The 26,266-nt window shown below is 42.6% G+C and overlaps 1 protein-coding gene across 1 annotated transcript in view; it reads right to left on the bottom strand.

Annotated features, from left to right (window-relative positions):
• Positions 1-26,051, bottom strand: part of ALK (anaplastic lymphoma receptor tyrosine kinase) — a 564,885-nt gene extending 538,834 nt beyond the window's left edge. The window contains exon 1 of the mRNA XM_004686326.1: positions 25,376-26,051. Coding sequence (XP_004686383.1) covers positions 25,376-26,045 — 670 coding nt within the window. The 5' untranslated portion in view covers positions 26,046-26,051. The remainder of the gene's footprint in view (positions 1-25,375) is intronic.
• Between the last annotated feature and the right edge of the window lie 215 nt (positions 26,052-26,266).

The raw sequence follows: 26,266 nt of genomic DNA, 5'->3' as shown, positions 1-26,266 counted from the left end.
AGATGCAGTATCTGTTCAAAAACCAAGGGGAACCATAAAAAACCCTAACATTTCTATCAGTGGTAAAACCTCAGTATGTCAAATCACATGCCCAGGCTGCTTTCTGAAACCTTAGTAGAGAGGTATCAGCATTACCCATAATGCAGCTGTGAATCGGGTCTTAAAACTTACTGTGGGTTTTATACTGGAGGTAAGGCAGGCTTTGGGGCTGGAAGTTACAGAGGCACACATTCAGGGTATGGGGGCCCTAACCCTCTGGGATGACTTGAAACTCAATTAATGCTAAAGGTTAGTCATTGGGGTGGTCCCCTCTTTCCCATTTTGTACCATGAAGGGGTGACAGCCTGGAAAGGTGGACCCCACTGGAGTGAATCGAGATTCCATTAGAAAACCATTTTTTCATTCTGAAAGGCACTCACAGTGAACAAGGGTTAAAAGACAAAGCTCTTCACTAAGAGGGAATGAGGCTGTGAGTGGGAAGACGGAAAGGCCTGGCAGAAAGACAGAGCTGTGAGGGAGCAGGAGGCTGCAGCCAGGAGCCCTGCACTGAGGCCACTCCTGGAAGCTGCCCGGCACTGGCTCAGTAATGTGAAAGGACCGAGGACTTTGTAAATGAGGCTGCACAGTGGGTCCTAGTTTCTAATTTTATTCTTCCTTGGTAATATTTGCATTTTAATAGTTCTTCCAGTTGCTCCATTCAAAAGGCTCCTCACCATTTCAATTCCACAGTTAATTGTGAACTTCAATCCAGCCAGGCTATCAGTTCACCGAGGAACCCCTCCTGTTGGTCAATGGGCATTCAAAAGGGTGGCCAGGGGTGAGCCTGGGGTTCAGTATGAAGAAGGGGATCTGGTTCCTGGTTATGGCTCTGCCTCTCTCCTGGCTCCTACCACTCCCCCAGGCATGTGACTTGATGCCAGAAGATGCTGGCAGAGATCTCTGCCAGTAAGAGACACTTACTATGTCTCCATGGGGGTCCATGAACTATTGCTTGCCATGGAAGTGTGGGAACAGTGGTGTGGAAGCAAGAAGACACAGAAGCTGGCATAGAATTGGCAAGACAAGCGTGCAGACACAGCTCTTGGGAAGCAGGGAGGGGGCAGGTCTCCCTTGCGGAGGCAGGGAGCAGGCTGTGTATCTTAGAGGTGACATTTGCACAGGACTTCAATATGAAGAGCACTGCTCTGAAAGCAGAGCTATGAGGGCGAACTGAGTCTTACTATGAACTGAACTGCACTGCCCCAACTCGTAGGTCGAAGCCTTAACCACCCCAGCTGCTAAAAGACAGCAGAAGACCCTTTGTGGGTTCCTAAAACAACAGAGTCTCAGCGAATGTCTCTCCAGTCCTGGCACGCCCAGGGATGTCCATCCCCTGCAGCAGGTCCATGTGTCCAGTGAGCCTATCTTGAGCTTTTTTTCTTCCTGGTTTCAGGCTTTAAAAGCTACATTCCCAATCCAAAATGAAAGAGAGAAGGGATTCTTTGAAACTGATCAAATGCAATTAAGGTAGAATATCCAACTCATATACCTTTGATTAACCTTTATCTGGAGAGAAATGAGTGGTGATTAAGAATTAGATGAGGTGACTAATTATACCAGGAATCTGCCTTTGAAGGAATCTCTTTCGGCATCGGAGAAAAAAAACTGATAAAAAACAATCATGGCTGTAATGGTGCCTTTTAAGGAGAATAATTAACCTGTAATAACAATTTTGGCCTCGACTTAAGCCCTGTAAAATAATCCTTTTTCATTAACTTCAAGTTCAATTAGCATCAATAATGAGCGTCCATTAAGAAGTAACCACAGGGCCCTCCCTGATGGCACAACAGGTTAAAGCACAGCACGGGGAAGTTATCAGAGCCTCAGCAGCAAGAGTTCGATCCCCAGCCAGGGAGCTGACCCACCCACATGGTGTGGACCTCTGCTGACCTGTCTGCTGCACCCCTCAGTGGTGTTTTTCAGTACATCTGCCTGTTCTGCTCCCGCTCTGTCTCTGGTGAATCCTCTTGCCCCCTGCACCTCTGGTCTGTACCCCAATTCTGTGTGCATTAATAAACAAATCTTTAAAAAAAGTAACCACAGCATGCTCCCTGCTGGCCGGGCCCGGGCTGTGGCCTCCCAGCTCCTGGGCTCCCACGCAGGCCACAGCCCCAAAGCAGGGAGCTTTAGTGTACCCACTGCCTGGCAAAGGAGAGCCTGGTCTTCTGAAAGACACTGATATCTGTAGTGGGGGCAGAGGAGGAAAGGGGATGTGCAGGTCCCCACTACCACCTCCAGGGGTCTCCGAGGGGTCTTGACCTCCACAAGCCTCTCAACCAGAATGTGGTGACATTTCTACTATCTTCAGCTGAGTTAGAGTTGCACTCTAGACACTCTCCAGAATTATCCTAAGTGTAGGGAAAGCTTTCTACAAGAGGACCCAGAAGGATGGAGTCTCCTGCCCGTTCCATAAACCAAAAGCTAAAAATGAGATGTCCCTAGCTGGCAGGTAGGCCTTCCTGCAGACAGAACCTCCACTTAGCTCAGCATTGGGACATCTATGCCCTTGGAGGTCACCCCCAAGACCTGGGAGGTGACAGCTGAACAGCTTCAGCCAGTGCCTCTCAATGTGTGCCTGCGCCCCCACCCCCAGGCCAGCAGGGCACTGGCCAGCAGGGCAGTTCCCAGCCCAGCTAAGCCCACTGATCAGAAACCCTGGGGCGAGGCTCCCAGCGGCACTGATCACCCACATGCTTGAGGCTGAGAGTGCCGTGCCATGTGGTTATTTCTTCCCATGTCCTCCTGATTGGGCAGCGTCACGTGAAGCAGCTCTGATGAATGGGACACAGGAAACATTTTCCTTTATCTCATAAAGGAACAAAGGACAAACATGACCAGTTGTCTGTGGGGGTGTTGGGAGCTGCTGTAGCCACATATAACTCTGGGGGAGTCACCAACCCTGAGGGAGGCTGAGGGGACAGATGGAAAGAACAAAAGGCTCTTTAGCTAAATTAACCAACCCTAGAGCCACCCCAATCCCCACCATTCACCATAGAAGAAGCAAGTGCCTTGTTGTCGAGGAACTTTAATTTGGTCTTTGTTACGTGAAACCAAAAGCACTTGAACTGATCTCAACGAGAGGAGGAATGATCAGGGTACAGACAACACGCGCAATTCACTTACTGTGCTTCAGTGCTCCAGGGACATCCTGTGGGCCTCACCTCTCTCATCTTCACCCCCATCGGTCTCACCTCCCTCACCTCCTTCACCCCCATATATCTCACCTCCTTCACCTTCACCCCCACATATCTCACCTCCCTCACCTTCACCCCCACATATCTCACCTCCCTCACCTTCACCCCCATATATCTCACCTCCTTCATCTTCACCCCCATTGGTCTCACCTCCCTCATCTTCACCCCCACATATCTCACCTCTTTCATCTCCACCCCCTTCGGTCTCACCTTGATCTTCACTCCATGTATCTCCCTCACCTTCACCCTTAGGTACCTCATCACCCTCATCTTCACCCTCAGATGCATCATCTCTATTCATGTTCACAGCCAACTTCAATTCCTCATGGACCTAAAAGCCTCATCACTAGCAGGCTTTTCTGAAAGGCTACAGTTAGCAGGCACTGCCCAATCTGAGGGTCCTCTGAGGGGCTCTGGCTCACCCCAACGTCCCCATCTTCAGAAAGCACAGATACATCTGCCCTCAGGTAAGCTGACTTATCCCTTCATTCACATGTTAGTTTTCAGGGGTAGGGAAGTTGGTGAGGGGAGAGGAGCATCTTAGGGGGTCCATGGACAGGGGTGCCTGTCAGAGTGCCTGACACACGAGGCAGTGACTGCGGTGTGCATGGTGCTGGGGCCACACTGACCACTGTCCTTGCCTTTTATCCCCAGAAACCTGTTAGCCTTTAACCAAGGCTGCTGCCTGCTTCTCTCTCTTCCTCCTCCACTCTCTCTTTCTTAAGCATGCAAAATTTCAGCATACTTTTTTTAATTTTTAAGAAAATTTCAATGTAGTCACTTCAAAGTAAATTTTCCTAGCGCCCAATGTCTGTCCACAGTCAAAACAAAAATCAGAAGCCATAACGCAGCAAAATGGTGGTATCCACATGCCCTTGCCCAGGCTTCCCTGAGTTCAACAAAAAGCAAATAGAACACCCTGAGAAATGAAGGATTGATGCACAAGTACTTTGCCACTCTGCCTCCTCCTTCAACCCTCCCACCTCAAGAGAAAGAACCATAAGAAGAGGAGAGGGCACCCTCCAGGACCGATGGGGGAACACAGACGGAAAGGAGGGGCGGGGAAATGGGTGGGAGGGCCGCGGAGGAGATGGACAAAAGCACTTTCGAAGCTGATCCACTGCCCAGCTGACACAAACGTGTATCTTTAAACAAATAATTTTTAAAATTATTTCACCTCCATGTAGCTCATCTCCCTCATCTTCACTCTCATGAGCCTCATCTCCTTCCACCTGTCCTTGGCATCCCTAGGGAGACTGACATACAAGCTGGGAATCACAAGCTTGAAACAAGGCTAACTTCGGGCTTACAAACCTCATTAGGGAGGAACCAATCCCAGTTCCATAAACCACTAGGCAAGTCAGCAGCCCTCTGTCAGAGCTGCACCTGTTGTCTGTGCTAATTCAGTTCAAACCACAAATGAAAGCTTGGTTCAGGAGAGGAGCCCCAACCTCAACCCCATCCACCAGGTCTGAAAGTCCTACTCCATCAGACTATATTATCTGCCAAGTGTCTGGTCTCCTGCTGAGAATCAGTGTTTTACTTAAGAGAAGATGCACATCAAACAATGGGGCTATTCAGGGAGCGCAGAATTTAGCTCTTTAAACATTTACTGCCATAAATATAAATGGTTGCTTTCCTCCAGAAAGAGTGTCCACACTCTGCTCTCTGAAGGACAGGAGAGGGTACTGAGAGGCTCATCCTATCTTCTGGAGAACATTCCCGATCATTTTCATCTCCTCACTGACAATCTTCTGATCTGACCGAAATAGAGGTTATTGTGTCCCTCTGTTTACAAAGTATTAGAGGAAAGGGGAGTGGATCAGAGTGAAGAACAGAAGACAAAAATCACCAGGGATGCCGAGGGGAGGTGGAACGGAGAATTACTTTTAATACAGTTGCATAATCCATAATTCAGCAAGCTTTTCAATGAGCTTTCTCTTATCTTCTAAAAAACATGAAATTAAGTTCAAAGCAAAGTGCATAATGTATGAGGAGTCGCTGCGCTGATGATTCGCAAATCCCCACGCCTTACCCTGACTTCTTACATGAGTGCTCATCCCCAGTTTCCCCTTGTCTACAGGACGCTGCTGCCCAGGGTCACCTGTCATCTCTGCTCCCCATGTGCAAATGGAGCTCAACTGTTCCTCCCAAAGTTCTCTTCTCCGATTCCTCTTGCCTGTCAAATGAGCCACTGCTCTTCTAACACTGCTGGCAGAAAGTTCTAGAAAAACTTAGATTCCTCTTTCTTCTATCTCTGACGCCAAGTCCTACTCAGTTGTTGTGGAGCCACCCTTTTTTCCATCACCTCCCTTTCTGAAACAGCCCCTTTCTTCCACCCAAGATTAATGACCCCAGTCCTGACTGCACACCGCTACAGTGTTATCGTCCTTAAAAAAAGCTACTCACTGATGTCTGACTGTTGCTACTCTTGCAGGCTTGTGAAGGCTCTTTTACCACGTCTTCTTTCCATTTCGCGCATTCAACTCTACTGTTCAACACGGAATCTCTTTCCCAAACAGAGAGATGCCAGCAGAGTGTGAGATTCATACTAGGTGCTCCATGACAATTGACTTAATCCGACTAAACTGAAGGTCCCTCAGCCCATGGTTCATGCTCCCCACCTAGAATCATCTCCTTCTTTCATCCCGACCATCCAGACTAGCCATCTTCCAGACAGCTCCCCTAGGAAGTCTCTACTCATCATACCCACGCACTGTTCTCTGCATCAGACATTTAACCTTTTAGTTTTCACCAATTAAATAACGGATGTGATGCTTACAGTGCTTTCAATTTCACTGAGCACTTATTTGACATATACAATCTTATTTGATCTTCTCAACAACCCTATGAGAGTTGAATTATCCCCTTTATTTCACTAGAATTTAGAAGAGTTTAAAAGATAATCATGAAATTAATTGACGCTGATGTCAAGTTGGGAATCCCCAACTTTTGCCTTCAAATCCCACATTCTCAGCCTTCTTTATCATACAGTAACTTCTTGAAAGTCAGAGACCACAGGTGTAATAACTACAGCCATATCTTGTTTTATTGTGTGTGCTTTATTGTGCTTTGCAGATAATTGTGTGTGTGTGTGTGTGTGTTTAATAATTGGAAGATTGGTAGCAACCTGCATGGAGAAAATGTCTGGCACTATTTTCCTAACAGCATGTGCTCACTTCATGGCTTTGTGTGACATTTTGATGATTCTCACAGTATCTCAAGCTTTTTCATCATATTATATCTGTTATGGTGCTCTTGAGCAGTGATCTTTGAGATGACTGTTATAATGTTTAGGGGCCTCATGAACCACACCCTTACATGTAAGCAAACATAATCAATAAATGTGCTTTCTGACAGTACCACCAACCGGACATTCCCCTGTCTCTCTTCCTTCTCCTCAGGCCTCCCTATTCCCTGAGACACAGTATCAAATTAGGCTACTTATAAGCATATAATGCCACTAAGTGCCCAAATGAAAGGGTCACCACACAGCTCTCACTGGAAATCAAAATCAAGATTCAGTTTAATGAGTTAGACATGTCCAAAACCAAGAGAAGCTACAAACTAGGACTCCTACTCTGGTTAGCCAAGTGTTGAGCAAAAGAAAGTCTTCTGAAGGAAATTAAAAAGTGCTTCTCTAGTGAATGCATGAATGATAAGAAAGTCAAAGAGTCTTGTTGCTGATGTGGAAGAGTCTACATAAAAGGTCGAACTAAAAGCCACAATATTCCCTTAGGTCAAAATCTAGTCCAGATCAAGGTCCTGAGTTCTTCAGTTCACCTGAGAGAGATGAGGAAGCTTCAGAAGAAAAGTATGAGGCTAAGGTCTAAGATGCTCTCTTCAGAATATCAAAGTGCAAGGTAAAGCAGCAATAAGTTATCCAGAACATCTAGTTCATATAACTGATAAAGGTGGTTACACTAAACAACAGATTTCCAATGTATACAAAACAAGCTTCTCTTAGAAGATGCCACCTATGACTTTCAAAGCTTGAAAGAAGAAATCAATCTTTCCTTAAAGTTTCAAAGGACAGGCTGATTGATTCTCTAGTTAGAGGCTAGTGCAGTTGGTGCTTCAAGGTGAGGTCAATGCTCATTTATCATTTCAAAAACCATGAAGTCCTTAGGAATGTTGCTAAACTACTCTGTCTGTGCTCTATAAATAGAACAACAAAACCTGGAAGACAGCATACCTGTTTACAACATGGTTGACCAAATACATTAAGCCCACTGTTGAGAACTGCTGATCAGAAAAAAAAGATTCCTTTCAAAATATATTAGTGCTCATTGACAATTGACTGGCTTATCATGAGCTCTGAAGGAGATGGACAGAAAAATAAATATTGCTAAAACAACATGGATTTTGAATCTCAAGTTTTACTGCTGAGGAAATGCATTTCAAATACATTGCTGCCATAGATAATGCCCACGATGGATCTTCAACTGAAAATCTTCTGGAAAGGGTTTGCCATTCTATAGGCCATAAAGAGCACACATGATTCATAGGAGGTGAAAATATCAACAGGAGCTTAAAACAAGTTGATTCTAACACTCAAGGATGATTTTGAAGGGTTCAAGATTTCAGTGGAGGAAGTAACTGCAGATGTGATGGAAACAGCAAGGAAACTGGAATTAGACGTAGAGCCTAAAAATGTGACTGAATTGCTGCAATCTCATGATAAAATTTAATGAATGAGGGGTTGCTACTTATGAATGAGCAAAGAAAGTGATTTCTTGAAATGGAATCTACTCCTGGTGAAGAGGCTGTGAACATTGTTGAAATTATAGCAAAGGGCTTAGAACATTACATAAATTTAGTTGTTAAAGCAGCTGCAGGAGTAGAAGGAATTGACTTCAATTTAGAAAGTTCTATTGTGGGGAAAATGCTGTCAAACAAACCCCACGTGGTACAGAGAAATCTTTTGTGAAAGAGTCAATTGATGCAACAAGCATCATTGCTGTCTTAGGGTAAGAAATTGCCATAGCCACACCAACATTTACCAGCCAACACCAAAACAAGACCCTCCACCAGCACAAAGATGATGACTGCTGGAGATTAAGATGACAGTTAGCATTTTTTAGCAGCAAAACATTTCTTTAAATGAAGGGTGTATTGGATTATTTTATAATGAGTGTTAGTGCACAGTACATAGACTACAGTACATTATAAACATAATTTTTATATGCCCTGAAATGAAGCTATTCATATGGCTTTTTTTTTTTTTACCATGAGAAACATTTGAATGCAGTGTGGTCTTGCAATATCGCGAGGCATCCCTGTAATGCCTTTACCCCACAGAACTTTATAAAGTTCTGGGCACCAAGAGGACTCTGATTAGTTGCCAAATGGAGAATTAAAGTTAAGAGAAGATTCAATGAGCCAATAGGAAGTGCCCAAGTGAACATGCAGGACACACTGTGTTCACTGGGTTGCTGAAGACGGGAAGGACTTGCTCAGTAGCCTTTATCATATGCCACATTTTCACCCTCATTCGTTCTTTGTCCTGTCCTTCAGTTATTCAGCAAGTATCTACTGAACACCTACTGTATACATCATGCTAAAAGAAATGTGCTAAATACCCCCTTATCCCTTAATCCCACCTTAACACAAACCTTACCCAGGAAGGCAAGAAGTATAGTGTCTATACAGGTAGATAAGGTAGATAAGTCTTCTCTGTCTGTCTGTCTGTCTGTTTCTCTCTCCTTCCTGTTCCTTCCTGTGTACACAACTGGTCCCTAATTGCCTATAATGATTACAATACACAGAGAAATGTACAGAGCATCGTTTTCTATGAGAAAAATATCCAAATAATTTGGGTTTTCCTTTAGGTTGGAAATGAAAATAAATTCCTTTAATATTACAACAGTTGTGAGGCATATTATTGATAGTTAGAAATAAACAACTCTTATCATCTGCTGGTAACCAATCTAGACACAAACCAAAGCAGGTTATTATTTCTTATCACTGATTTGTGAACTTTTAACTGACCCTTTAACTGCATAGAAATAACATCTTCCCAGCAATACTAGCTCCAGAAACTGGTTAGAATCACCAATTTAAATATGAAAGGGACAGCAGAAAACAGAACTCGCTTATTTAGTATGATATAAATAAGATTTACAAAGTTTAGGTGACATATCCAGGCTCAGACACCACAATTGCACACAGACTAGAATGAAAAATGAATCCCAAGACTCCTGATTCAGAACCCTCTTCCCTCCTTCCTCAGCTTCGACTCATTTCTCAGTTAATTAATGAAATAAGGACTCTCTGCTATGGAAAGAAAAGATCTTATAATACAGATCTTGAGAGTTCATGACTTAAAATTCCTTGACATTCAAAACTAAATAAATAAAAGACTGGTTGCTTCTATACGTGACCCTGATGCAATCACAATGGGAGACAGTGGTTTTCTGAAGACCAGTGTTTTGAGCAAATAGGCTACCTTAGCCCAAAATAAGTGAAGACTTTTGCGAGGGAGTCCTGTGTTTGTCAATTGCATGTGCTGCAAGATAAAAACTCCAAGGATAGCATGGTTAAATTTCAGCAAAGATGATGTGAAAAGGAAGTCACAAAAATAATTAGGGAAAATCATTTTATTAACAAAAGCAATGACTATAAAAATAATAATAGAAGATAATGGATATTTTCAGTGCTTTAACCATGGGCTAAGTGTTATATTCAACTTCTAAAAACTTATCTCATTTATGTCTCATAAGCACCCTAAAAACAAGTGCTACAATAATGTCTGTTTTGTAGATGAGGATGCCAAGAGCAGAAAACTTAAGGCATTATCTTTTAAACTTTTAAACTTACTACCTTTATTTATTTATGCATACAGAACTGTGGTACAGGTCAGAGGTGCAGGGGCAGTGAGAGGCTTCACCAGAGACAGAGTGGGGGGCAGAACAGGCAGATCACGAAGTACACTGCTGAGGGGAGCAACGGGCAAAACAGGAGAGGTCTGCCGCGCCATGTGGTCACCTCCCGGGGCTGGTATCGAACTCATACTGAAGTGGCTGCAGCCAGCTTGCGGAGCTGCATCCTAACCCATTGTGCTACCAGGAAGTGCTACTTAACCTTACAAACTTTTAAACAGTAAATTCTAGTAGTGAGTGCCAAATTCAGAACTAACTCAGATTCTATTTTCTTAACACAGTATTGTCTCCTTTGAGAAGGAAATGGGTTAACTAACGTTCACTGTTCTTAAAAGACGAAAAGAAAAGAAAAAAGAACAAAAAAACCACCTTTCGGAGCCTCCACTCTGAAAGGGACGCTGCTGCTTCTGATGGTAATTGAGTATGAGGTTGAGTAGAGAATTACACTCCAGGCTGGAGGATTATACTTCTATCAGGATTTACACAGCTGGAGCAAAATAATTCTGCCTTCTTCCTTTTTAACAATAAACGTCTTTAGTAAAACGGGGGTAAGGATACAGGTAAAAGTCCGTATAAAATAGTCTGCATTTAATCACAGGAAGACGTGTGGATTATAGATCTTCCTCTGGGATGCTGTATCTTACACCAACACACGGATACGAAAATCCTGCCAGGATGTTGTATAGCGAAATATTTGATGTTATCAGGCATTCTCATTACATATCAGGGATTATTTACCACTTCATTCCATCCTGATTTTTCACATTGCCTGTTTTCTCAGATGTAAACATCACTGCTTAGCCTGATTCCTTAAAAGTGCTCATGGTTCTCATGGATCAGAGTGCTCATGTAAATCAGACTTAAGTCTAAACTGTGTTTTCTTCCCTAAATATTTAAGTATATAAATAATTTCTAGCCATCTTGGCTGTCATTTTAAGCTATTTGACATTTATTGTTCTGAAGAGAAGAAAGGTCAGGGGTAGCAAATCTGCATTTAAACTCCTTGACATTTTTCTCCAATGAGATGCTCCCAAATTATAGTGTTAAGACTAATACTATGAAAGAAAGCAAAGAAGAAAAGGAGGGAGAGGAAGAGGAAGTGGAAGAGAGGGAAGGGGAGACAGGAGGGGGAAAGAAAGCCCCCTCTGGCACATTCCCTCCCTGGTTGCCCACAGTGACACATGCATGTTCCGTAAAGCCTTGGCTTTTCCTCTCAGCTGCATCTGTCAAGCAGACGTGTGGGTGCTGAGGGGCTGGAGCATGAAGGGAAAGGCAGGATCTGTGGAATGGAAGAGGATGCCTGGCTTCATGATCTATTTAGTGTGACCTTTGGTCGTAATTCATGTAACGGATGGAAACCATCTGGCCCCACTCCCCGGCTCCCAATTCCTTCATCTCAGAGAGATAAGCGTGGTCCTCTGCACATTTGTTTGCTTGTCTTCCCAGGGTCCCCTATCTGTGCTTCTGCCCAGTCCTACTTCTAGGCCACAACAGCACCAGATCTCCCAGCTAGCGGCCTCACTGTGCTCTGGGAGAGTCAGGTCACATCAGTAGAAACCTGCCCTCATTTGAAGACCACCCTTCAGAGACGAGGGTGTCGGGAAAGAAGCAAGCACAGTGGGTACCCTAAACCCAAAGTTTATGAGGGAGAGTAACAAGGGGGTCTTCCAAACGTGCATTTCCTTCACAGCAGTCATCATCATGGTTTTGTGTATATTAATTTGCTAATTTGCACACTTAATATGCTTCCCCTACCAGTCTGTAAATGCCGTGAGGGCAAAGCCTGGTCTGTTCTGTTCACTGCTGTCTGCGCAACACCTAGTGCAGTATCTGACTGCTGAGCTGCTCAAAAATTATTTGTTGAATTAAAATTTAAATGCAAAAAGAAGGAAATGAAAAAGAAGGCCAGGATGAGGAGAGGGGCAAAGAGGAGGTGACAAAAGAAATCATCCTGGGCTTGTGTAATCAAGGGCCTCATTGTCGGAGGAGAGTAACACATGGTGGCATGATGACAGCCGTGAGCAGGAGCAAGAAGACAGAGCTTACAGGCACAGAGTTAAACAGGCAGGATTCAAATTCCAGAGCCTTCGCCTACTAGCCATGTGCCCTTCGCCAGTGATTGAACCTCTTTGAGATTTCATTTCTCTACCTGGAAAGTGGGATAACAATAAAAGCAACCATGCCATGTTGTCATGAGTATTAAAAAATCTGTGTAAACCTGTTCAAGGGCAGCTCTTATCATTAATATTAAGTTACAGAGGGATAGAGTTTGGCCAGCATTAAGTATTTCCCCAACAGATCATTCCAACAAGCACAGAGCAGTCTCATAATATAGCGATGTCCATCTCTCAGCAATATGTACACGGATGAGGAGGGGCAGGGACTCTATTTTAACAAGACACTATGGAAGCGGGAGGGGCCTGGATGGAAGGGCAGAGAAGGCGGTACAAGAATCTCCGATACCTAGACTGAGTGGAGCTGTTCCGCAGTTATTCCCTCCCTTTCTGATAGCTGAAACCACTTTCTCTTTAGCTCTTCCCCTCTGATTTTCAACACGAAGTTCCCCATGTCTTCACTGTAACTTTTCTTCATTTTGCTGAACCCTCTTGTCATCCTTCTTTCTCTTCTCTTCTTCCTTTCATAGACTGCTTAAGTATTCAATTAAATTTTGCTTTGATGTCCTCAGCACTCTCTAAACTTCCTTCTGCCTACGTCTGCTCTCCAGGAGGCTCTCAGCTACCACAGTGACCTTTCCACTTCCCCTTTGGAACATCCACCTCCTTGAGCTTCCAGGACACCCATCGGTCTGAAGCCACTCCCCTTCCTCCTCAAAGAGCTCTTGCTGGTGCCATCACTGACTCCATTCTATTGTCTAATTATGAACATTCCTAAATCCAAGCCACTCTTCCTTCTTTCAGGAAAACTCACCCATTCTCAAGAACTAAGCCACCATGTGTGGATAAACTGTCCCCAGATCCCTACCTTCCTCCAGGACAGCTCCTGCATTCCTGCTTCTGTCCCACTTCATGGGTAAGCCAGAGAAGCTGATCCTCAGAGGGATTCCCACTACAACTGTTTCCATGTCAACTACTTTTTCCCAAACCAGATCCTCTTCCAGTTAGCTTCTTTATCAGCAACACTGTCAATATGTAAGATCCCCAAGTTAAAACCTTCGACCTTTGACTCCGTCCTTTTTGCTCTTCTTCTGTCTGGGAGTCTCTTGGTCCAGCTGAGTCCTTTACTCTTGAGCCAGCACTCACAGAGTTCCAGTTCACATTCCAACCCTCTCCATAATCTTGACCTGAAACCCACATCTAAGCTGCATTTCCCACAGAGCCTATCATTAACATGGAATCAACAGGGTTCTCCTCTACTCAAGAATTAATTTTTGATTTCTTCAGCATCAAATGTAAACTACTGCATCATTAAGCCAGTTCCACTTCTTAAAATTTCTGACTCAGCATTCTTCTCTTTGACCCCAAAGCTCCTTAGACTTCTCTGCTCTGGCTAGTCCTACTTTATTAAACACATAGGCAGTCATTCAGTCTCTCTCTCTCTCTCTCTCTCTCTCTCTCTCTCTCTCACACACACACACACACACACACACACACAAACACACACACATAAATCCTTCTCCTCTGGGCATTACTTTTTAGTTCTTTCTAACTCATTCTATAACAGCTCTCATCATATCATTCTTAATGGATAGTCTTTGACATGACTTCCTGCCAAAGGAAATAAGCTTATCCTTCTAAAATTTCAGAACTAGAATTTCCTATCTCAAATAAACTTCATCCTCCCCATCATGAACTTAACAAGTGGAACTCATCAGTCTTTACGGGAATGGTTTTTGAGATCTAGAGGTATAGAATGAAACTGCCCCTAATCACCCCAGCAGGAACTGACCTCTCCAAGCCTCCATTGAACCACTATAACCACTTGCATCATTTCTTCAGCATTCAACTACTACCTTTCACTAAAGTTATTATTATCATACCTTGTCTGCCTTTTCTCCCCAACTAGTTTGTGGACTCCCCTGAGAGAAAGAAATTGTATTTCATTTAACATGGTAACTGCTCAGTAAAAATACTGAACCAACAAATAATATTTCCTCAGGAAGAAGACAAGTTGTAGGTATCGATAAGGATTTTCTTGACCAATTTCTGTTTGATAAACACCTCTTGTAGATCTCTATATGGTGGAAACAGGTCAATATTACTGTGAACTCAAAGTTCACCCAACAGACCCCCGGTCATGATGGACTGAAAATCATAGGACCAGCCCTTCCATCATAAGAAGCTATAAAGTTGGCAAAACATATGACAATAACTGCTTTCATTGGATAATCAGTAACTCACGCCTACAATCCTTAAAAGAGGAAAATAAATATGGTAGGTTAAGCCATATCCTTATATGCTGCCTGGAGAAATTTACCACACCATGACATAAGATGGGGTTACCCAAAGGGAGTAGGGTAATTTCACTGATCTGAAGTAACAGCAAGAAAAAGAGAAGACTCAGTTAACCTGCACGGGACAGGGGACCCCCTTGAGTCTCTGGTTGAAAGTTAAGCCATGCAGTCATAGGATGAGATTCTTCAAGACCAGGAAAAGAACAGCTACCAAGGAAAGAACATTCTTTGAAGCTGAACAATTTCTGAAGCCCACTCAGAATCAGGAAAGGTTTGCACACTTAATTGCCAGAGTGAAGACCCTCAGTGAATACTTGAAGCATACAATGAAGACTCCAGAAAGGCCACATCTTAGAAGCAGCCCATACTTAGCTCATAAAATGCCTATATTAATTATGGCTCCTCTAATAAAGCTTGACAATACCCTTGAAAATATCAAATGGATAGGCAAGTAATTTAACACACCAAGTAAAAAGTAGTGATTATTAGGTTAAATTTTAAAATCATACAAAATCCAATTACTTGTTTCCTGTAAGAAACTTTAAAAATATAAAAACCTAAATTATAGGAAGTATAAAAAGGATAGACTAGATGTACCATGCAAGCACTAGACAATAAAACTCAAGTTGCTCTACCAATTAAAATTAACTTCAAATTATGAAATATCACCAGGGATTAAAAAGAGATACTACCTAATAATAAAAGATTCAAATAATTGACAAGACATAGAAATATCAAATATGTAGATACCTAATATAATAATAGAGCTTCAAAATAGCTGAAGCAAAAAAAAAAAGGAAATTATAGAATTGATAGAATTGAAGAGATATAGGCAAAACGAAGCTTAGAAGCCTTCACATTCCTCTAGTGGGAACATATAACAAGGAGACACAAAATCAGTAAAGGTACAAAAGACCTGAACAACACTATTTAACTAACTTGACCTAATTGACATTGATTGAACATTTCACAAAATGATAGCAAAGAAAAACATGTTTTTTTCAAATGTACATGGAACATTCAGCAAGATAAAACATATTCTAGGTTACAAAACAAACCTTAACATACTTTGAATAAATGAAAGAAAATCATTTATGTTCTCAGTCCATATCAGAATTAAACTATGAATCAATAACCAAGAGATATCTGAAAAATCCCCAAATATTCAGAAGTTATTATTTAGAAGTAAAACACTCATATATATAAGCCTGTGTCAAAGAAAAAGTCAAATGGAAACAGAAAACTTGGTTAAGTGAAAATTCATTATAACATAGTGAAAAGTGAGATGTAGCTAATGCAGTTGTTAAAGGAAATTGTAAGCATCAGATGTTTATATTAGAAAAAGAAGAAAAGTTTCAAATCAGTGATCAAAGCTTCTATTTTAAGACTCTAAAAACAAAATAAGAAAATTAAGCCCAAGGAAAATAAAATGAAGGAAATATAATAAAAAAGAGCAAGAATCAATGAAATTAAAATAAGAAAAATAATAGAAGAAATCTATATAACAAAAACTTTAAGCATGTTAATTAAATTAGTAAATGTCCAGCCAGAATGATCATGAGGAAAAGAAAGAAATTATGCAAATTACTAATATTAGGTATAAAAGAAGAGACATCACAACTCACCCTACAGACATAAAACAATAAAGGGAATGTTATGAACAACTTAATTTCCTTTAATTCAGCAACTTAGATGATATGGACCAATTTCTGGAAGAATACAAACTACTGAAGTTCATTCACAAAGAAACAGATTTGAAAAAGTCCCTGATTATTGAATAAATATTTTAAAATTCAAGAAAGAAAAATTACAATTCTCTTCCAGGAAAGATAAAGGGAACCTTTGCCAACTCATTTTATGACCCCAGAATTACCCAGACCTGAAAGCCTGTAAAAGACTAGAAAACTGCAGACTAGTAATCATGAATACAAATGCAGAAATTCTCAACAAGTAAAGCAATCCACAATACAGATAAAATGCCATGACCACATGGGATTTTTACTGAGGCTGTAAAGTTAATTCAACATTTAAAAAATCAAACAATGTAATTCATCTCATTGGAGGTGGGAAAGCATTTGTGCTTCATAAAATTTATGGTATATACAAATAAAATCATTTTTTTTAAATATTACATGTAACTTACATGGCCTTTTATTGTCACCTTTCCCTTCCCTCTACAAGTCAATGACCTCACTTGTAAGAAAACTCACATTCCCCACTGCAGGCACTGTATGACAATTTAGTCTGGCCAGCAAGAGAAAAAACATAATCAAGAACCATGGTAGGGGGGCTAACATTTGTTGAATAACAACTGTGTGTCAAAACCTACTACATGTCTTATCCCATTTAATTCTAATGATAACCCTGGGAGAGATACATTGTTTTTTCTCACTTTACAAATAAAAAAAAACTGAACTTAAATGGAATAAAATAAATAGCCTTGGGTCAGTGAATGGTAGAGAAGGGTTTCAGTCCTAGACCTGTGACTTAATTCTATCCATTTTGTGAAATAAACTCTTTTACTTCTGATTTCCCACACATGCAATTCTCTGGTAAGAAAAACAAAGAGCAAATGGATAAATAAGTGGTAGTACACTGATGTGGAAGAATACAACACAGTAACAAAGGGAGAAAGAATACATACACAGTGTCACCAGTGAATCTCACAGAAATCATGTTGAGTAAGTGAAGTCACACACAAGAATAGATGGTATGAGTCCATCCACCTACCATATAAGAACAGGCAAATCTGATGATGTGGAAATCAGAAGGATGGTTACCTTATGTGGTGAATAGATACAGACTGGGAAAGACAGGAGGGAATTTTTTAGAGTGCTAGAAATGTCTTGTATCTTTATCTGGATGGTGAATATGCAGCTGTTGCGTATGTGAATTATCACCAAGTTGTACAGGATTAATGCCTGCAGTGTACTTTGTCATCAGTCATTTTCTGTTGTTCTGGCAGGCTCCAGTATCCTACTACCAGAGATTCATTTTCAGAAAAGTCAGGAGTGGGGCAAAATTATTTCAGTGAAAGCACCTCATTTTTAGAAACCTAGCAGAGGGGCCACATAACCCCCCTGCAGGACAGCCAGGCTGTTAGCTGAACTCCAAGGTTTCCTTCAACATTTGGGACCTGGCACTGGTGGTTGGAGTCACCATGGGATAAAGAGAATCTTAGTACTTTATATCTTACTCATTAATTTTTCTACTGCCTTATACATGCATTTCTTACTATTCTAGAACTTTCCCTATAGGTTATCTCACACATGCTCAAAATGACTCCATGAGGTAATTAAGACAAAAGCCTATGTTATCACCCTTAGGAAAAATGACCCAGAGACTCTAAGAGTTTAAGGGAACTGCACAAGATTTCAAAGCTAACAAAAAGCAAATATAATAAAATTTAAGTCCTCTAGTTCCTAATCTAATGTTCTCTGCGATGCAGGACACTTTAATTATCTGGACTGAAAATGTGGAAAGGGTCTATAAAAGAGTTCAAACAAGCACCCACCCTCATGAGCCCATATTTCAATGAAAATTGTATAAAATGTAAATAAGAAGAAAAGAAAAACAATTAATGTCTTGGATTTTCCTTCTGATGTCCTATCACTTGTTGCCTGGTGTCCCTTAAATTCCCTTTTCTGGGTCTCACTGGTGGTACAAGGGGTTAAATCTCAGCACTATGAAGCTATCTGTAGCCAGCACAGCACAAGTTCGATCCCAGTTCGATGGGAGCTGACCCATATGGCTCAGCAGACCTCTCTTGTCTCGCCCACTGCTCCCCTCAGCAGTGTTTCAGAACATCTGCCTGTTCTGTTCTGTCTCTAGTGAATCCTCTCACCACCACCCCTGCACCTCTGGCCTACACCCCAGCTCTTGTATGCATAAATAAAACTTTAAAAATAAATTTCCTTTTCTTTTCTTTTTTCATGTCTTTTAGCCTTTTCCTTTCTACAGAGAATTCAGACTGCCTTCCTCTCCATGTACCAGTTAAAATTTAAGTAGCAAAGACTTAATTAACCAAGTGGTTGTGTACATCTGCCTCTAGGGAGTTCTCTGGCCTTGATCTGGGTCCTCCCACTTTCTAGAATGTCTATGTTATATCACCAAGTGAATCTGATAAAATGGCCCTGGGAAAGGACCCAAGTTCAGAACAACCCAGCTGGAAAATTCATCACAAGATATACTGAAGGGGAAAAAAACAAACAACAACAACAACAAAAAAAAAAAAACATTGTTTTAAGAAATCTGGCTCATTTGTAACATCAAGGATGGACCTTGAGGGGAATTTGCTAAGTGAAATAAGTCTAGAGAAAGACAATTACCATATGATTTCACTTGTGTGTGTAATATAAAGGGGAAAGGGCAGTTTATTTCTGAGAACAGAATAGTGATGACCAAAGGGATGGGAGAGGAGCAAACAGGTAGAGGGGCTGACTGGCTAGTGGTGGACAGTGAATGGACATCGAGGGGAGGAGTTATGACAAATAAAGTTGCTGGGATGAGTCTGTCTCCTGAAATCTACATAGTTGTAAGCTAATGTTTCTCAATAAAATGGAAAAAAATTGAAATTTGACTCAACTGACTAGATAATGGGGTACTTTCCACCACCTTGCTACCTCTTTATCAGACCAATACTCTCTTTTATCTACTTCTTCTTCACATGTTGATTGATGTGAAAGGGTTGAAGCCATCATTAGGTTAGGAAACACAGGTCAGGGCCCTCCCTGGTGGCACAACCAGTTAGGACAAAGCATTGCATGAAAACTGCAGCTGCTTCAGTGCAAGTTTAATCCCTGGCCCTGGAGCGAACCCACATGGCACAGCAGACCTCTCCTGACCTGCCTGCTGCTCTCCTCAGCAGTGTACTTCTTTGATCTGCCTGTTCTGCTCCCCACTCTGTCTCTGGTGAAGCCTCTCACTGCCCCTGCACCTCTGGCCTGTGCCCCAGTTTTGTATGCATAAAGAAAATTGTTTAAACATTAAAAAAAAGAAACACAGGTCACACCCTAGACCAGAGGACCACACAATGGCTCTAAGGAAGAAGGCATCTGTGAGGATCCTTGATGAGTTCATTCGCAGCTCTCTCCAAGCAATCATTCAACCTATCACCACCCTCACCGCCACACCTATTCTTCTTAAACCCCAAAGCAAAAATAGTATCCATGGGCATCTTTTGGAGGTCCTGGCTCATGGAAACAACACTGCCTATAAAGTGCTGTATGGATGCTTAACAGGTGGAAGAACTTTCCTGCGACAGCCTCCACCTCATGTTCTTGGGCTATGTGTTCATGGACTCTTAAAGGGTTAACTATCCTAGTGGGCTGAAATCCATTAACCATTTGATTCTCTACATCTCTTTACTTTCCTTCTTTTGAGAATGAATGGTAAAGCCTAGAAATTTAAGGCAAGGGCACAGTTCTAGCTAATTGCAATTAAGGAGCTAGCAGAGGTCATTGACCCAGCATCTCTTGGGGCAGCGAGAGACTTAGATTGCGCAAATCAAGAAAGATCCACCATCTGAAAACTATTCTTCTGTGATGTATCTTGTTCATGCTCAGCATTAGAGTTTCTCAGAGTTGAGGTTTGGTTTGTTTCTGCAGAAGAAAACTACTGGATATGCTGTTTGAGTGTTTGGATGGAATCCAAGTTCAAAAAGTCTACAAAAAGAAATGAAATAAAAGTCACACCATAGTCCTCTTGATGATTCACATTTCTGGGAAAGATGGGCCTCCCAAGATGAGACAGAAACTACCATTCTGGTCACCCTTCCCATTTCTACCACATCCCATCTCTCATTCCATGGGAGTCAGAAGCTAGTTGCATCAAGAACACACAGCATTTCAACTGCTGTTGCTAAGGGTCCCAGGTATGACCTGCACGATTCCAGGACAGTTCGAACAGACTAACATGTATATTAGAGTTGTAGATGTATAACCTGCATAATCAGATGGTGGGGTTTTGCTGCTGCTAGGAAATAGTTTCAGCATTTATTTTGTGTTGGTCATTAAAGATTTACACCTATCATCTAATTTAATCTCCACGACAAGACCATGTGGTGGGAATTATCATTATCATCATTTTTATAATTATGAGACTAAGCTTCAAGGATTTGAATCATTTTTTCCAAGTCATGGCTCTTGTCCACCAAATATCTGTTGCATGGCCTTCTACCAAGGATAATGTTTTCATGTCTTGATTATTTGTAATCTGCACCTTGAGGTGATTCCCTCAGGGGAAAAAGCCTGGCTTTGAAGGGAAAGACATCTATGCTCCTAGTCTGAACCCAACTAACCTGCCTCTCAGAGCCTCCCAAGACATGCAAACTTCTAAGTCACATACAACTGACATGGGACATTAATAGTGTCTATAAAGAAAAACCAAAGGTCCTTTGTGAGTCAGAACAGGTAAATTCGAATGAAGTGAGGTCAGCAGGCAGAAATCCTGAGTGTCAGGTGGCTGTAACTTCTACGGCCTACTCTTGCCTTCTCCTCTCTCTCCCACAGGCAGTCCCACCTGCCTTTCAATACTCAAACTTCTTTAAAAAGTCCTTAATTTTTGAAGGAGGACATTGTCCTCCCACACCCTATACACAAACTCCAAACTTCTCATGGATCTTCTCTATTGTAAATTTGTGAAAAGCTCAACAGCTTTAGAAGAACTTTACTTTCAAATAGCACTATATAGGCTCAGCATTTCAAAGGGGTTTCAGGTAGTGAGAAGGAGTCCACCATATTAGAATTGCTATCATCTTCTCAAGACCCAGGTACTTTCTGTGCTGTCCAATGACTTGATGGCAACACATAGCGATAGGTGCATCTTGGATACAGTGTCCTCATGATTGGCCTCCCCCACTGGATATACAAGCTGCACCACAGGGGAGCACTATGTTTCATCTGTGGGTAGGGAAGAATAAACCCAATAATTTGAAAAACATAAATTTCACTAACAATCTTCTTTAAATGCTTGCAACCAGCTTCAGATATATATACATGCAATTTTTTTATTTTTCCTCTGAAAATACCAAGACCCAAAGGCCTCTAGGAGTTGCCCGCCCCCCCCCCCAAGGCCCATAATTCCTGAAAATGTTCCCCATAACAGGTTTCCAGCTTATGGTGGGTCCTCAACATTTGAAAATATAAGCTGATTAATTGTGAATGCAGTGGCTTGTCTGGCCTGCATCTCACCTGACACTTTGTTCCCTTGGAATTCCATCCCAGAGTAAGAGGAATATCAGTTTCAGAAAATAAGGCTTCCCTGACATCCAACCTGAAGTTTCCTTCTGCAAGTCTCATCCTGTTACTTCCATGAGCCACACTAAATAATTCCTCTCCTCCACTGCCATTCTCCCTCTTCAGAGATTTGTAGATTGTTACCATGGCTTTCCCTTCATAATCACTTATCTCAGCCATATATGTTTAATTCTTTTCATCTTTCATCATAAATCAGTCCCTCAACTCTTAAGTCAGCTATCTGTTCTTTGGACTAGTTCCAGCTTTCCCAATTCACTCCAATAACTGATATCCCTTCTGGGAGCTCCAATTTCCTTTCTATCTTCCGTTGCTCTCTTAGCTCTCTTCAGAAATGAAATGGGAACGGACTGACAGATGTATGAAGTCAAAGGTCAAGTATATCACAGAGCACACCTCTACTTGAAGATGCTTAGGTATCTTCAAGGAAAGTCTCAAGCCATAGAGTTCCTTTCCTGGAGCAGGAAAAGGCGTTTATGAGGAAACAGGCACAATTCATCATCCTCTAAGCCACTGCCTGGCAGATGGCAGAAGCACAATGTCAAAACATCTATGAAGCAAGTTCCAAACTAGAGCAGTGAGCTGTGTAGTAGCCTGCAGGCTGGCATCTTTCCTGAAGTTTGGGCTGTCCAGGATGGGGGACCACATCTACCTCTTCTACAGGTTAGTGTCTCAAGAAACTGCCTCAGGCTTGGAAATGCTGATCCCATTTATGCATTCAAAGCAACCCATTAAGAAAAATCATTAGTGGACCATACATTATAAGACCTGTCCTCTTAGCTAGCTTGACCATAAGCAATAAGATAGTATTGCTTTGTCCTGACTGGATGCTTTTCCATTTTTCCCATATACCTATGCATAGTACTTCTCAGGTTTAGAAGTCATCTTCAGTCTACAAAATATGGTCACTAGGCCCCTCACTTCAAGGAAAGGCAGAACACTCACCCTCTCTTCTCCCCTCACGACCTGCACAGCTGTGTACCAGTGGACCAGACCACTAGTCACTTCAGCAGAAACAGGGAGAAGTAAGTTGAGTTATGCCTATTCCCTTTGTATAATTACAAAAGATCCTATGTCACAGAAGTTAAATGTCTTTTCTAGAAATCAAATCATATATCAAAAGAATAACTCCATTTCCTCAATCATGATACATAGAAAAATCAATCTAAGCATGAGAACCTCGGCTTGAATTTTCATACAAGAAAGTGAATTGAACCACAGTGGTGTATGTTCCCCTAAACATGGAACCTAGTATGATAGGCGTGTTCACTCCCTACTCCCTCCACAAGGACTGCAGGGTAGACTGTATTCAAGCAAGGCTGGAGAAGCAGTGGTAAGAGAACAACTGCCTAACTACAGACAAGCATATGTCTCAGAGCAGGAGAGTCCAGCCTGTTCCAAGTGTGATCACCACAAGGCCTGAAGTGCTTTTCAATAAGCTGTCTGTCTCTCAAGAGGTCATGGGGAGCTCATCCAGTTACACTTAGTGTCTTATTTGATCCCATCAATAATCATTTGCTCCCAATCCTGCTGAAAAATGCTTGGCCAAAATTTCTAGCCTTTTAATGGCAGAAACCTGGCTTCTTCTGAAACCAGCATTGCTAGATGTGTCAAATGATGCATAAGGGCTTGGTCCAACTGCCAAATGGACTGTGCTGTTGAGGGAGGACTTGGGATGCTCACAGTGCTTCCCTACTGCCAGTAGCTGAGCAGATCTTGGAAGCTTTTCCTTTCTACATGAAACTCCCTCACTCAGCCACTTCAATTCCTTTTCTGAGGCCTGACTGGAGTATATTCTTCAAATGTGTTAAGTATCGCAGAGACATCCATTGAGAGTTTAGTGCAATGTGCCTGTTTATAGTAGGCAAGTTCAGAACTACTGAAAGGACTCCTTATGTTGGTATCAACATCTGATAACAGCTGATATAGACTGCTGCGGCCTGTGGTCATTTAACAAGAGTCATGATGGGAAAGCTCCAGAGAAGCTCATAGACATGAAAGAAGAAGAAAATCTGAATTTCCAGAGAAGTCATTTGTATATCCATTACAAAAACATTAGCACTAAAAGAGAACATTGTATGCCTAAACCACAGAAACCATGATGACATTAAAGCACAGCTGTTCTTTACAAAAGTATCTGTGGAGAGACAACAGTATTGGTCTTTCTAGATTCACAGAAGGCACTACTGAAACTCATCAGATCATGCCTCCTACCACTACAGACTATAAATTCCAGCATCAAACCCACGTTAGGTGCCAATGCTACCAATGTTATTACTAAGTATGCAACCAGACTCTTGTTCTTGAGGATCATGTACCAATATGCATTCTGTGCAATCACTGAGGAATCTCAGCTTCAGAATATCTCTGCTGCATGAGAGTATTTGGTGTGTGTGTGTGTGTATGTGCATGTGTGTGTATACAAGCATGAAAGATGCTTGTAGCTGTACAATGAGTCTTTTTCAATGTTTTTCATCCAATTAATACAAGACATTAGTAACCACTGAAGCGTACGAATTTCATTTATTTCTGATGATGAGAATGATAGCAAAGAAACAGGATTTGCTCAATGAAATTAGTGTAGGCTTTTAAAAGGCATGATTTCTTTTCTGTGCTTTCTCATTCATTTACACTGTGTATTTTATTCACAATCTTTCCCTAGTGGTTCTTCTTACAAGAGAAACATCCATTCAAAACCACCTGGTTTTCCAGTCAAAAGATACTCTGGAAAGAGTCATAAGTAAGTGCCTGCACACACACCCACAACTCAGTGGATGTGGGGAGAAAATGAGGGAGTAAATGAAACAGAAACCTCATTTCAGGAGATTCCAGCAGAGAGATCTGCAGCAAAACAAGCCTGCCAGAGACAGTCATACAGAGCTACTGCTGCAGACGTTTAAGCAAGAATTGGAGGGAAAGGAAGAAAGCAGGGGAAGAAAGGCAAGGGGAATAACTGTTGTCTTCCAGGCTTCACAGTCACTCCCTCAAAGCAAGAAAATTTTGACAACTTTGCTCCCTTTCTCCACGTCTCCCTCCTTGGCCCCCTCCCTTGGTTCCCCAGGGGTTCTCCACTTACATCTGAGAGAAAGAAGAAAAGTCTTAGTGTGAAGAACAGAACAGGGGCTGGCGTGGCAGAACATATTAACAAATAAGAGACAATTCCAGAGTAAGCCAACATTTGGAAAGGTCAGCCAGATGGGACTCAACAATATGAGAGAAAGTGCATATTCCCTGAGAAATTCCCCAAATCTGTGGTAGCCAGAAGAGGAACAGTTTTGAGATTTAGATGCTATATGGGCATTTAAACGACCCCAGAAAGGGGATCCAAAAAGAATTTTTGACTGGCACTGTGTGTAAGTTGTTAGAAGGAAGCATCTTTCCAACAGTTAGAGAACTTTTCTGGCAACTTGTCTGCTGGAAAGGAAGGCCTATGGGATGGTATGAATTCTTTCAGGGAGAAAATATGGTCTAATTAGAGGAGATATGGGCGAGGAAGACCGGCTAAGGTTCTGTGAACTGGGGATAGCTGACAGTGGTTTCAAACTGATGTGACTAAATTAAACCAAATCCCCACAAGGCCGGGCGGGAGCTGCTCACCGGTCCCGAAGATCTGGAAGAGAAGGCGAGGCTGGGAGGCACGGATTGCTGCTGACAGCCTTCCTTCTCTGCCCACTTCCGACGCCTTTTTCTCAGGCATGAGTCGGATCCTCAGCCGCCCTTCGCCGTGGTGAATCCACCAGCTGAACAGCTCGCTGAGGTTGAACTGGAGCAGCCCCGCAGACGCCTCCTCTGGTGGCCCGACACAGCCCTCAAGGATCGCTTCCTCTCCCAACTCCAGCACCAGCTGCTTAGCGCGTCGGAGCTTGCGAACCGAACCGCCCTTCAGCACCCTGGACAGCGTCCGTGCTGGGGCCGGCGAAGCGTCCGCGGACACCCCAGGCGGCGGCCTCACCAGCCGAAGCAGTGGGGCGCAGTCAAGAGCCAGAGAGCCGCGCGCCTCTGGTCGACCAGCCCTCAGCTCGGAGAGGGACGACGGTGGCGGCGGCGGCAGCAGCAGGTCCCGGGCATAGACGCGGAAGAGCGAGGGCACCACAAAGTCCACCGCCAGGCTCTTCCTCTGCAGGCGCGAGTAGCTGAGCGGCTCTCGGGGCTGCAGGCCCGGCCCCGCGGCTGATGATCCCACGCGCTGGCTGGTTCCAGTCCCAGAACCCGAGGCTAACGCTGAAAACAGAGGCAGCAGCCGCCAAAGGAGCCCGATGGCTTCCATCCCGCCAGAAGAGAGCAGTTAATGCTAGTATTCAGACTCTCCTGTGTGTTCGCTTCCCTCCAAAAGGGATGGAGCTCCAAAAGGTTCTTCGTCTTGAATGACTCTTTCCACCTTATTTCTGGAGGATAGTGCATGCACTCGATCCTCTCTTTTCTCCAAATGCAAGGAGCGAACTGGAGTCTCAGTAAAGCAGGGCTGGAAGCTCGGGAGCGAATCAAAAG

Source organism: Condylura cristata, unplaced genomic scaffold (genome assembly GCF_000260355.1).
Source record: "Condylura cristata isolate star-nosed mole 26May11 unplaced genomic scaffold, ConCri1.0 scaffold00020, whole genome shotgun sequence".
Taxonomy (NCBI): domain Eukaryota; kingdom Metazoa; phylum Chordata; class Mammalia; order Eulipotyphla; family Talpidae; genus Condylura; species Condylura cristata.
Note: the sequence above shows the minus strand (reverse complement) of the source record. Positions and strands in the feature narration are given on the sequence as shown.